At 44.4% G+C, this 13,408-nt stretch overlaps 1 protein-coding gene across 1 annotated transcript in view; it reads right to left on the bottom strand.

Annotated features, from left to right (window-relative positions):
• Positions 1-13,408, bottom strand: part of ARID1B (AT-rich interaction domain 1B) — a 362,844-nt gene that overhangs the window by 71,672 nt on the left and 277,764 nt on the right. Inside the window, exons 7-8 of the mRNA XM_064169371.1 lie at positions 9,628-9,807; positions 1,517-1,844 (exon numbers count right to left, since the gene is read on the bottom strand). Of these exons, the coding sequence (XP_064025441.1) occupies positions 1,517-1,844; positions 9,628-9,807 (508 nt within the window). The remainder of the gene's footprint in view (positions 1-1,516; positions 1,845-9,627; positions 9,808-13,408) is intronic.

The following is a 13,408-nucleotide window of genomic DNA, read 5'->3' as shown; positions in this document are numbered from 1 at the left end:
GGGTTTGTGTTCCAGGCCCTTCACCAGCCTTGTTGCCCTTCTCTGGACACCTTCCAGCACCTCAACAAGAATTAGATTACAGGCTGTGAAAAGGAAACAATGGTGATGTCTCCTTCACTCATAGGCTTGCTGAGATGTGTAAAAACAAGACCAGAAAACATAGATAATGTGTGTGGGTCTGTGTCAGAGCCTGTGCTTTTTCCCTGGGCTGTTTTCTGTGCAACTAATCCTTCTGCTTTCTAACCCACTTTGCCGACCCTCCAAGCTCACCTTGCATGTAAGGCAAACTCTGGGATAAGGTAGAGGGGTGGAAAGAAGGTGGAGGGGTGGTTGGGAGCCCCTCCTGGGGACTCTGATTTCTGGGAGGGCTGTTGTGTTTCTGTATTACCTTTTCCCTTGTCTATTTCTGTCTGTAACTGTATATACTGTAAATATCTGCTTGTATATTGTGCTAAGCTGTGAATATAAAGTCTCATTCCTTAACTTCCAGCTCGGCTAAGTCTAGTTTGGGTGATTTCATAAGAGTGGGGGAGTGGGTTACACCCAAACCATCACAATGCTTAATGTACACATACACATAAACATGCTCAGAACGGTGCAGTCAGCTTTGTGAATTCTCAAAGGTAATGCAACTTTGTGTAACACGAGTAATAAATAGAACAGATAATAAATATGTTGGCAGTTATTTGAGTCCAGGGAAATGTGGAAATTAGTTCAGTTGAAGAATTTCCCAGAAAAGATGATTTCATTGCAAGTACTAAGGAATCTTAGGAATTACCACAGATAGAAAAGTGCCTCTGCCAAAATCCATGCACAGTTACGCTGTCCTCAGGGTTGGAGACAAGAAGGCAGATGATGGCTCCAACCTCTACAATCCTGTTTGCAGATTCTCTCTTATGGATGTGTAAGTGGCAGTTATCAACTGCAGATAACTACAGACTGCTTTTATGTCTCCTTCTGCCCTTCCCTTCCAGCTGCTCCCTTCAGCCTGCCCTCCTCTCCTAGGAACAAGAACATCCCATATAGAGAACTGCTATCAGCACTGCTGCTCATAACGTGGGCAGTATATGCAGGAACTGACAGACAGTTTCATAGGCTTCCTTACTCTCTGGCACGGGCCAGCTGCCAAGGCATGTTGGCCTTCTCTTACTGGAGACAAAAAAATGTATATCCAGCTAATCAATTTTAGGTTGCAGGGGGCTTGTTTTTGACTCCTAATGTCAACGTAACCCCAGGGGTTTTCCTAAAGACTACAGTGCCAAGAACCAAATTAGAAGTGCCATCATCTCCACTGTCACAGCTGCCCTCTGAGAGGATCATTCAAACACACCACAGCATGCTTTCCCCCTATGCTTAAGGAAAAGCATCCTTCCCACACACCATCTCCTCCCAGAGATGCAGGTACAGACAGACCATGTACCAGTGCACATGCATACACCTACAGAGTGTGGTTACTTCAGCAAAGACAACACAGAACTTTCCTACTCATGTAAGCTCCTTTCCCCTGGGTGCATACCTGCTCTGAGCGGAGTTTGCAGCAGCCTGCATCACTGCAGCAGCTGCCTCCTGTGCCTTACGGTTCACAGTTGGCATAGGTGGGCCCATCCCAGGGCCTCCCTGCTGAGACATGCCAGGAGAATTGGGGGTCATACTGCTCATGTTTCCAGGGAATGGTCTGCTCTGCATCCCAGCTGATGGCATCCGTCCCAAGGGCATGGTACCGCAGGGCTGGCTGGGGCCCTGTCCGTGCATCTGACTGTTGGCATTTATAGCCATGCCAGGTCCTGGGCCACTGTAACTTGTGTTGGGCACACCGCTGTACGTTGGTGGTCTGGAGTAGTTTCCTGAACAAAAGAATAAAAGGCACAGAGAAAAACATTAAACTTTTGTGCAAATATTTTGGTGTAGGAAGGCAACAGCTGCAGAAATGAAAGGTGAAGTGAAACACACTGGCCTCAAAGTCAGAACGGTTTTTTTTACCATGAGGAGAGCAAGCAGTGGAGGAAGTTTGGGAGCAAGCTGACCAGTAAAGTTGTGAAGACTCCTTCCCTGGAATCAGTTGATAAAGCCATGCTTTGATCTTATACCTGCCCCTGATTTGAGAACAAGGTCAGCCAAGAACAACTACTGAGCACCCTTCCAATAGGAATGACTCTATGAACCTGATTTCCATATAGCCTAGGACATTTTCTGCCCAACACATGTCACAGGATAACAGCAAATTACAGCCTCCAGAGCGTTCAGAATATAGCACACAGTACAAAACTCCCTTATGCAATGAAAAGATACACAGAAATACATGGCATGCAAGAAACCCATTACATAAGCTCAAGGGAGAATCTTATTTTTGCAATTTTGTGGTTTCATTCTTCAACTTTCTGCAATTTCAGCAACAGAGATATTCTAAATGGCTCCCTGATCCTCATTCTTCTGTCTGTTTGTGCTTTGGCATGAACTAGTGAGGATGGCTGCTGGGCCCTGAAAAGCACTACCTCTTCCCCTTGCTCTACCCTGCCTTCCTGGTAAGTACAAAGTTTGGCTATACCAACAGGTGTGGCAACTTACAGCACACCTCTGGGAAAATAGGTATTACAAGAGCAGTTAGCAATAGTACAAAGATGTTAATACAAAGAGGTGCCTCATGAGGGATAGCATGAAAACCTTGCTGATACCAACCTATGCTGCCACTGAATCACTGAATCAAACTGTTCCCCTTGCAGCATACTCATTTGAGTATGGATTTTGCTATCATTTGAAGGCTCAGGAAAAAGTGAGAGCACAGCATTCAGTGTTACAGAAACAAACCCAAGCAGCATGAGAAAGACAGGAAAAAAACCGAAAAACTATAGATATGATAGAGGAGTATTTTAGGAAACAGATCACATTACACTACTTCAGTCATCAGTTTTGACTTGTCTTTATTTCCATCTCATCCAGATTAGTGGAAACACGACCCGTTCCCTCCCTGTGGGATGCTGCAGAGCAGAGCTTCCTGACTACTCTCAGATATTCCCACGCTTGTTCAAAGGCAGCAACCCTTGGACTCTTCCTCTGAATGTGGGATCAGCCACATTTCTCCTTGGGCCTCAGCTACCAGGCAGAGGAGTTGGTGGCATGCAAGTCCTGTTTACATTTAAAATAAATATATTCATGCATCATTTCAATGCACACATGACTAATTCATACACTCCTGCTGCTGTGCTTCAGCTAATCTTCCTGACCTGGTAACTGACTCACTTTGCTACAAGTTCTCCTCAGCCAGAACACATGAGACCTATGCTTCCCAAGGAACTGGAGCAACAGTTCTCTCCTGTCTTTTAGAGACCACATTTATGCCTGGGGGTCTTTGTAGAAGGATCCCAAATATGTGATTCAACAGAGATGAAAGGCTCCAGATTCAGCTTTATGCTGACATCAGACTGGGATGTCATTTCTTCTCCTCCTCCTTTTGGTTTGGCTTCTGGCAGCTGACTATTTTCTGCTCAGTGAGCCACGGTCCCTGGCCACAGTTTTGGTTACTGAAACCTACTTAAGTCACACCTCCAATCCAAGACACATGACCACAAACTGAAGTGTTCACTGGTTTCATACTGCTGTGCTTGGTGTTAAAGGCGCAAGGCACAACTTGGATATTGCTCTGATTCCCCCCTTGCTTTGTGCAAGAGAAATGCAGCGCAGCAAGGTGGGGTGAATGTGCACTCAAAGGCTACACTCGGCCAGTTAACACATTTTATGTACGTGCTATTAGTAATACTGCTTCCCCAAGTGAAACAAATTTCCTCCCTAGACTAGCAGACCTGATATCCATAATCACTGGGAGCTACTGTCAGACCAATTTACATAAAGCCAATTTGTTTTGTCAGTTAGGGTCTACAAAGTATGGTTCAGCAACATGCTTGGAGGAGCAAGCATCACTGCTAAACACTATTGCTGTTTTGATGCTATTTTCAATCCTAACAAAAAAAAAATCTCTTCCATGCTTTGGCTTCTCCAGTGCAACTACAACACAGGAAAATAAAAAAGGCAAGCAGAATCCTCTCCATAAAAATATGTGCCTCAGTTAAAATAGCTCCTAATCATTTATCTCCAGGGATACATGTCCAAGAGCACAGGGAAGTGCTCAGTAAGGAAAACAAGTTTCAATGTTTTTTCCATGCTTTTTTTTGCCCTTAAGCATTTCCTCTATACCCTAAGTGCTAGCTATTCTTATACCTTTCCCAGACCACAGAAAAAAAAAGGTAAAACAAAAGCCAAACAAAATAGAAGAGGTATTGCCAGGAATGAGGAGTGCAATCTTATTTCCATGTTTCTCTAATAGATTAGTAATTTGTTGGCAGTGGCTTTGACAGAAAACAGATGGATGCAGCATTAAACACAATGAATGCAGCAGATGCTAGGCCAGCCCACATCAGCTGGACGTGTCAGGCAGCCAAGTCCAAGAGCCCATACTTTTCAAGTGGGTACAAGCCTGGCAACAGTAGCTGTACAATACTACTGATCTCCTCCCCTCTATATCTGAGGGAGTTTTCATTCCAGTTCCTACTAGGTAAAATAGAATTGCACCCAGAGAAATGACATGTTGAATACAAGAGAAAAACTAAAAGCAGTAACTGGAATTAGGGAACCTAAATAGCATGAAGAAGATAAAATACAAACAAGTCTACTAACAACCTGCCAAAGACAGATGTTCATACTTGCTGCTGAAGCCCTGATCCACTTTGTCCAGGTTTGCTGAACAAAGTGCTCCGATATCTTGCCATTTCTAGACAAGGTAAAAAGAAGGCAATATAAGAACTACCTGTTGGTTTTGCTCTCTCCTTTAGAGACACAGATCAGATTCACAGAATTAAAAAGCAGTGTCTTAAAATAATTCTAGCTTTGTTTTCCTTACAAGTGCATTGATCCATAAAGCTTTTCTTGTACAAATGATTTCAATAAATTGTTCTAAATTCCTCTGAAACTACTTTACCTAGGGGACCTCAGTAGATAACAGCTGATAACTAAGACTTAACTCCATAGACTCTCGTGTATGTGGGTCTGCATTAAGAGGTCCAGATGCTCGAGTTACTTAGGGCATCTTATCCTTAAGATGCTACCACTTTTATTAAACTGTGGGAGTAACATCTGTGAGGTAGCCAAGTGTTGTTGTGAAATGAGTTCAGTGTTACAGTTTACAAAGCACAAATACTGAATTCCTGTTACTTTATCATGAATGGAAGGCAGTACAACTTAAGAGTGAAGTTCTGGGGTTGCAGTTCAAGCAGTGGTTTCTCTCTTTGTTATCTCTGAACAGAGTTAATTTTACTGATGAATCGAGCAGGAACAGTTAGGGAGATAGGATGCGTTTCTGACATGTTTTACTGATCCAAAGGGAGTTTTTCTCCACCCCTGTCTTAAAAGACCCAACTTTCTACAGCATCTGACTGCTCTCCAGAGTGCATTAAAGGGACACTTTGCTGTGGCAGCAGTTTGATGCTTGAGTCATGACCAGAGCTTCATTAGCCCCTGAGCTAGATGCTGTCCAAATACAAACCAAAGAGAATATTTCTTTCCATAACAACTTCCATTCTCACTGCCTTTAAATATATATATATATATATATATATATTCTTGGGGATGGGAGAAAGGTAGGATTTAATGCAAAATTAAGAAGAATGGTCTGCACTGCAGGCTCCTGTGTTGTATCACAGACACACAGAAATGTGGAGCCAAAGCCATATTTTATTATTGTAAGAAATGGTTTCCTAGGACTGGACTAGATGCCCAGTAGAGAACTGCTTTCTGGGGAAAGAAATTTTACTCTTATTACAGATCTAAGTGTCATGTAAACACAGGAAAACCAAACAAATCAAGTGTATGCATTAAATGGATCGCTGCTCCCATGAACTGGGGGCTAATTCCTCCAACCCAAACTTACTGGTATAGTCTTTACCATGGTGAGCAATTCCATAGCAAAGGGAGGACATCAGCCTTGTGCAATGGTTTTTTTGAGAGCACACAGTAAATTCCAGCATTCAGATTAAAAGCTTCATGACTGTCCTGGAGGGCCTGTAGGCCTGAAAACAGGCTTATTTATGCCTTGCCTTGCCTGGACATGTTTTTCTGCCCAAACCAGAGGTAAACACATTAAATGGATAAACAAGCACAAAAGGGGCACAATAGATCTGGTGCCACAAAGTCTGGCCTGCCTAGGGTCCAGGTTGTATAATATGTTTGTAAACAGTATCACAGTATCACAGTATCATCAGGGTTGGAAGAGACCTCACAGATCATCAAGTCCGACCCTTTACCACAGAGCTCAAGGCTAGACCATGGCACCAAGTGCCATGTCCAACCTTGCCTTGAACAGCTCCAGGGACGGTGGTGCCTGCCTGGTGTAAGACCTGTGATCCCCATATTTGGAGGGTCCAGGCCTGTGGCTTTTGCCTATTATGGCATTGTTTGGCTGACTGCCAACCTGATTGGTCATTCTGGTGTCCAAAGGGCCATTAATCTCGGCCCACATTTAATAAATAGGGGTACACAGGTAAACAATGTGCTAGCCTGCGGGCGTACTCACTTGCAGAGCTCACTTAAGCCTGCCTGTATCTATGTGGAGCCCATAGTCCCCCAGCCAGCTGTGTACACTTGCACATCACTGCGGTGAGTTACCAGGACCAGATCCTGTATTGCCTGCCTTTACCTATGGAGCTCAGACTCCCGAGCAGCTGCTTATACTATTGCACGCCCGCTGCCTTCTCGTTGCCTGGTAAGCGCCACTGCTGCCGAGTTAACCAGGAGCAGACTCCACTTGTCTGCACGGGACTGGCTGATAGCCAGTGTGAGACTGTGCTGAGATGGCACAGCATGTACTTCTCCTGCACCTGAGGTCCTGCCAGCAGTCTCTGGGCAGAGCGCCCAGAAGAAGCCAGGAGACAAAGGCAGAGATTGCATCCTCTGCCTGGAGAACAAGGTCAGAGACTGTCATTTCCCCAGACACTGGGAAGATTCTCCTTTCCCCTCAAGCTGGGAGGACTCAGACTCAAAGTCCACGGGCAAAGACTCCCCTGAAGTTTGGGCACTAGTAATAGGCTGTGACATAGCCCCAGAGGGTGACTGATAATTAATAAGAGTTGTAAGTAAATGCTTTAATGCCTCTGTAATTTCTATTGCCTCTGCCATAGAGCAGAAAGAGCTTTCAGCCCACCCTGCTGGGCAAGCAGTGTGGTCAGTACAAGCAGCATTAAGCCGTGGGGAAACTCCTCTCTCTGTTTATAGTTCGAATTGTTTGCTACTTATTAACAAGTTATGGTGGGATATCAATCCTAGAATGTTTTCATGACCATGTAGATCCTTTTAATATTAATATACAGTGGTTGGGGGTGGTGAGAGTTCAGAATATTGAGTTTAATAAATACCTATTTTTATAGAATATTATCTCACACCAATTAATTTCTCCCCTCCGCCACAATCGGCGTAGGCGGCAGAATCCCCCTCCGCGACAACGACACAGAATGCTTTGATGCATGTATGGAAATATAAGTAGTGCTGGTCCAACTTGAACTACACTTAACAATATTCTAGAGGAAGACCTGTGTGAAAGCAGAAAGCAGATAAAATCCTGGAGAACTATTTCAGTTTAATAGTTTAAGAAATCGGTTGCAAACAGGATAATTTCTAACATATTTGTTGTTTTGGCAATAAAAGGCAAATGAGGTAAGGTTCTCACACATTCATCACTGCTGACATATAATTGTGCTTTCTGAGAGGCTCTATGTCAGCAGTTGCAATTATGGATTATGTTCATTAAAAATTGGAAATGCTGTGAAAAACTTAAATCCAGGTAAATATATGCCTTCAACATACAACCATCTTCATCACCAGGTTATAGTAAGGGTCACATTAGCCTGGTGAGAATGCTCTAATTGTTACCTGTAGAGCTGAATGTCTACAGGGCCCTAATTCTGTGATGACCAGCGCAGAGGATTAGAGCTACTCTCCAGGAGCTGGCAGAAGAACACGCTTTTCATCCATCACACTATTCACCATACCCTTCTGAAACGGCCTGTTAATGACAATGATGCTCATTTTCTTCCTGCCCCTCAAGTTCACTTTTTAATAGCCGCTTCTTCCTGACCGCGACCCATAAAATCATTACATAGGCACTTTCATCCACAGAGGGAGGAAAAGAACTGCTGAACTCAAGCAAAAAAGCGAGTAGTATTCAGTGTGTTACTTAAATGCATTGATTTAGTACAAAACCCTTTCCATTCAATCAGTGTGGATGGCTAATGTTTTACTGCACTTGACACCCACTATTCCCATGGTCCAGAATCTCAGCAGCAGCACTACAGCTGGAATTCAGGATAGTGTACCATAAATCCACTGGATTTTTACCACTTAAGCTAGCTGCTCACTGTGCAGATAAAAATAAGCACTTGGACAGCATTTCATGGCCACAAAATGCTTTCCAAATAAAAGGAAAGCACAAGTCAACTGGAGTTAGGTAATTAATCTTCACACATGGCTACAAGGCATTACCAGCCCTATTTTACAGTTAAGGAAAATGAAGTAGAGAAATGAATCTACTTGCCTAAGCTGAAAGATGGTGTAAAAGGCAAAGCCAAAATTAGAAACTGGAAAATCTGGGCTTGTAGCCCTGTGCTCAGAACACTTCAACAAATGCTACCCAGAGATGCAACAGAAAGGAACACTGCACAGTGCAGCAAGGCTTCCTGCAAACAAACATCAGATGCGGTTCTCAGAAACTCCACAGACTAAAATAGCCATCCCTGCTAGCATGGGCAAGTCTTTGAGCCCTCACAGAATTTCCCAGTCCTGGCTCCAGCCCTTATGAGGATTTTAAGTAAGGCAGCAATGGTAGGAAGTCCTGAAATCAAAAGCTTCTTTATGTGCCTCTCTTAGGAAAATAGCGCCCCTGACATGTTCTGTGGCTTGACTTCAACTTCATTAAACCCCTAAACAGATGCATATTTTATAAAGGTTATCCATTAAAGGCAAAACAATAGACAAGTTCAAGGTTGTCCAGGGGCAGAAACTGTGTATTCTATGTTTTTTTTTCCTAGTCCTCCACTGATTCTGTCAAATAAGCAAAATGAAAGGAATTGTCTCTCAGTCTGAAGGGTTAGTTAAGATTCACAAACCGTATGCATTAGAGCTCAATATTATATTCCCGCAGTAGCCACTGCATTATTATGCTCGTTAGAAGATTTTAACCCTCACAGTTGCCACTCAGTTTCAGACTGGCCTTGGGATTTCATCTGAAAAAAGAAGTCCTATTTTGGGATAGCTGTTGTGACCCTTATTCCATGGCTTGGTTAAAAGTGGCCTCATCACAGAGATGACATGCACGGGCTCCTAAACAATGGCCCTGGCAATGCAGCAGATTCATCATTTCCTCGCCCAATTTAAGGCCACTATTTTTATAGAGAGAAAGGTGCTAATAACAGAAGCAGCTTCTTCCACAAGGTGCAGCTCAACTTCTGGAGGATGTACTGCTTGTTTAGTTTGTTTTTTGGAGGAGGTTGTTGTGTGTGTTGCTTTTTTCCTAACAAACCAGGCAAGCACGACATGCATGTGTTTTGTAAACACAGATGTGTAAAAGTGTACTGCCAGCAAGCATTTTACCTTGTGGTCCATACTGGCTCATCTGAGGCCCATAAGTACCACTTGAATTACTCTGTTGAAAGCTACTAATTCCAGGATGCACCTGGCCTCCAGGTGAGGGGTGTGGTGACATGGAAGGTCCAGTTTGCTGAGGTCCATACTGTGACATCTGAGGATTCCTCTGTATGCCTGACATAAAACCTAAAGGGAAAAAAAGCACCAGAGCAGAAATTAACACTCAGGCAACTGTTCTTTATTAAATCTTTGACATTAATAACACTCCCATCCTCTTCAGTTATTTTCAGACTAAAGATACCCAGAAAAATGACTATTTTTTCATACAAACAGAAACAAACTTATCTCCGAGTCAGCAAAGTCGTCTCAACAGCCAAAACCTTTATACAAGGTTCAAAAAGCTTTAGCTTGTAAAACAAAGGCAGAGCAGTCTTGCTTAGTTAAAAGGGGGTGCTGATTTTAAAACAATCTTTAGGAACACAATGAAAGGTAATTATTTTTATTACCCTAATAAGTAGCAGGGTATTTGCCTGCTGATTTATGATGGGAGTATCACAACTTCCAAAATTATATGTTGCTACCAAAAATTTTACCTTCAGTGTACATAAATCCACTGTAAATACTCCCTACTTCCCACAAACTCTCCAAAGCTAAAACCTGCCTTTATGCCAAGACTAGTCATACCAGCTAGGAAAAAAAATCCTTTTGGTATGTATTTGTGCTCAAAGGCCTGCTTCTGGTCTTTCCCCAGCACACCTGCATCGTATTATCTCCCTTTTCCCTTTTGTAAATGTATTAATGAATCCCAATTTAATTTAAGGTTCAAAAGCTGCAGCAAGAGACCCAACGAAACGCTATAAAAATCTAAAAGCTTCATATAAAAGGACAGAACTAAGCCTATTAAGTGGGAGAAGAGGAGGGTTTTGTAGCAGGGGCTTTTACATTTTCATGAGCTGGGAAAAGTCCTGCAATCTCATCCATGAAATGTCTGTACAAGGATGCTGCTTTTCTAACATTTTACCCTGAAAGGTTTTAGTGTTGTTTTAATGCTGAAGAGGATGTGCTGAGGAGACAGAGTGGTTTTTTCTCTTGTTTCTGGAGGAAATCCGCTCGTTTTCCTGTTCTGCTTGCACGTTAAACTGCAGCAGCACAGCTCTCTGCAAGGCAGAACGTGAGCCTGCTGAAGGACAGCCTTTGCTATGCTGTCACCAGCAGCCTCTGAGCCCCTGCGATGCCGCTGGTGGCTCACCCCTGCCCAGTGAGGCGAGAGCCATGGCGAGCTGCTCCCCACCAGACCAGTGTGCAGAGGCTTTGAGGCTGTGTTCTGGCCCCGTGCTTTGAGGCTGCAGAGAGCTCAGGCATTATTTGTGACAGTCTCCTGTTTCCACTCCCCTCCATTAATTGCAGCAGCACGCGTGCGGGGATGTGTGAAGTTGTAAGCCAAGAGTCACCTTGCCTGGCAGCTTTAATTACACCTTTCCTCACGTGAGGGAGGGAAGAGATGAAAGGCAGGAGGAAAACCCCCTGACAGTGAGTGGACAACTGGAAGCTGCTGAAAGAAAGATCAGGAAAAACACACAAAAACAAGAGAAAGGAAGGCAAAGCAGTGAGGAGGGAGAGGTGGCAGAAGGAATCTCTGAAAGGGCCAGGGTGTCCTCTCACTGGTTAATATCAAACATCGCAAAGACCAAACACTCCATGCCTGACTAATGAAGGGAGGTCATTTTTTATTGAGTCACGTATAGGCAGCGTGATGAAGCTCATAGCTGACAACACTGAGGGGCTAATGGCTCCCACAACCAGGCAGCTCAGGGGTCTCTCTGTGGAGACCACAGCCCCAGCAAGCGCATCGTGAACTCAGATGTGTTTCTCATCCTAATGTTGCTGCGAGCGAGACAGCAGGTGACACTAGGTAAATAACTTGTCTGCCTTTCTGTAGGTCAGCCTACCTGCTTGTCCACTGGTGACAACGTGCTGTATGAGAGGACAGACAGCATCCATGATGCAGAAAAGAAAGGTGGTGTGCACTTTACCAGAGGTCAGGCTTTGAATAGAGACACAGAGAAGCAAACCTGTGCTATATGGTACACTTAGCCTGGAGAAGAGGAGGCTCAGGGGTGACCTTATTGCTGTCTACAACTACCTGAGGGGTGGTTGTGGCCAGGAGAAGGTTGCTCTCTTCTCTCAGGTGGCCAGCGCCAGAACAAGAGGACACAGCCTCAAGCTATGCCAGGGGAAATTTAGGCTGGAGGTGAGGAGAAAGTTCTTCCCTGAGAGAGTCATTGGACACTGGAATGGGCTGCCCGGGGAGGTGGTGGAGTCGCCGTCCCTGGAGCTGTTCAAGGCAGGATTGGACGTGGCACTTGGTGCCATGGTCTGGCCTTGAGCTCTGTGGTAAAGGGTTGGACTTGATGATCTGTGAGGTTTCTTCCAGCCCTGATGATACTGTGATACTGTGATACTTGTCCATCACCAAAACCCTCTCAGAGACACAACGAGCTCAGTACCACAGGTTGGAAGAAGGAAAACCAGGAGCTGAAAATGATCTTGCACCCCCTTGTGCCCAGTTCATTCGTGCTGTGAACAGCTCAATCCATAATGTAACAACTGCAAGGTTTGGCAGAATATACACAGAATTTTCCTGATTTTTGTGCAAGCTCCAAGACGAGGAATTTGGTCACATCTGAACTGCAGGGTCAGAGCCTGGCACACCCTCTGGAGGAAAGTGGATCATGCACTGGCATGCAGCACAGGAAACAAGTGAGGACGAAATGGCAGCTTGGAAACTGGTGCGTGCTGGCTGGAAAATGCCACGCTTCTCCAAAGGGATGCTTGTATGGCTGTCTCTGCCGAGTTTTATTTTGAAACAGACCCCTCAATTTTAAAAATAGTTTCAGTGTGAGCATAAATCTTACCACAAAGCCTATGTTTTCTGCCAACAGTGCTGTAACTAGTTTTGCAACCTACTACAGTTGTGTATCTGTACGAAGTAAGTGCTGGCGCTCCTGACACACGCACACCACATACATCCCACTTACATGAAAACCTCTGTGCTGATCAGACTAAGATTTTTGTTATAAAGGCAGTAATGTTAGTCTCATATCTAGCACAGAAGCAAGGGTTTGCTGTTCACCCTGGGCCTTTTAACCTATGAGAAACTTTCCAAACACTGTGCTAGTGATAGGGGTTTTCCAGACCAGTTATTACAGCAGGTAGGGGCATTGTAGCCAGGTGGAAGGTGGCCTCTTCTCCCAGGCAACCAGCAATAGAACAAGGGGACACAGTCTCAAGTTGTGCCAGGGTAGGTATAGGCTGGATATTAGGAAGAAGTTCTTCACAGAGAGAGTGATTGGCATTGGAATGGGCTGCCCAGGGAGGTGGTGAAGACACCGTCCCTGGGGGTCTTCAAGAAAAGCCTGGATGAGGCACTTAGTGCCATGGTCTGGTTGATTGGATAGGGCTGGGTGCTAGGTTGGACTGGATGATCTTGGAGGTCTCTTCCAACCTGGTTGATTCTATGATTCTATGATTCTTAACACCAGAAGGATGCATGGCACATCGAAAAGCTATTGTTTGTATGGGTCATGGTGATTTCCAGCAGTGACACAGAGGTCCCAATGGTTGTTGAATGTATGGAAACATGGACTAATATCTAATGGAGAACATGGAGAATATTTTTATCCAGCTCAACTGTTGTCGGAAGGGGTCCTGAAGGGACTAGAGCACTAAGTGAAACAAAGGTTGCCACTTGAATGACCTCTTCAGGAAACATCTAAACCATTTCTGA

Source organism: Pogoniulus pusillus, chromosome 31 (assembly GCF_015220805.1).
Source record: "Pogoniulus pusillus isolate bPogPus1 chromosome 31, bPogPus1.pri, whole genome shotgun sequence".
Classification (NCBI taxonomy): domain Eukaryota; kingdom Metazoa; phylum Chordata; class Aves; order Piciformes; family Lybiidae; genus Pogoniulus; species Pogoniulus pusillus.
This window is presented reverse-complemented; position numbering and strand designations above follow the sequence as displayed.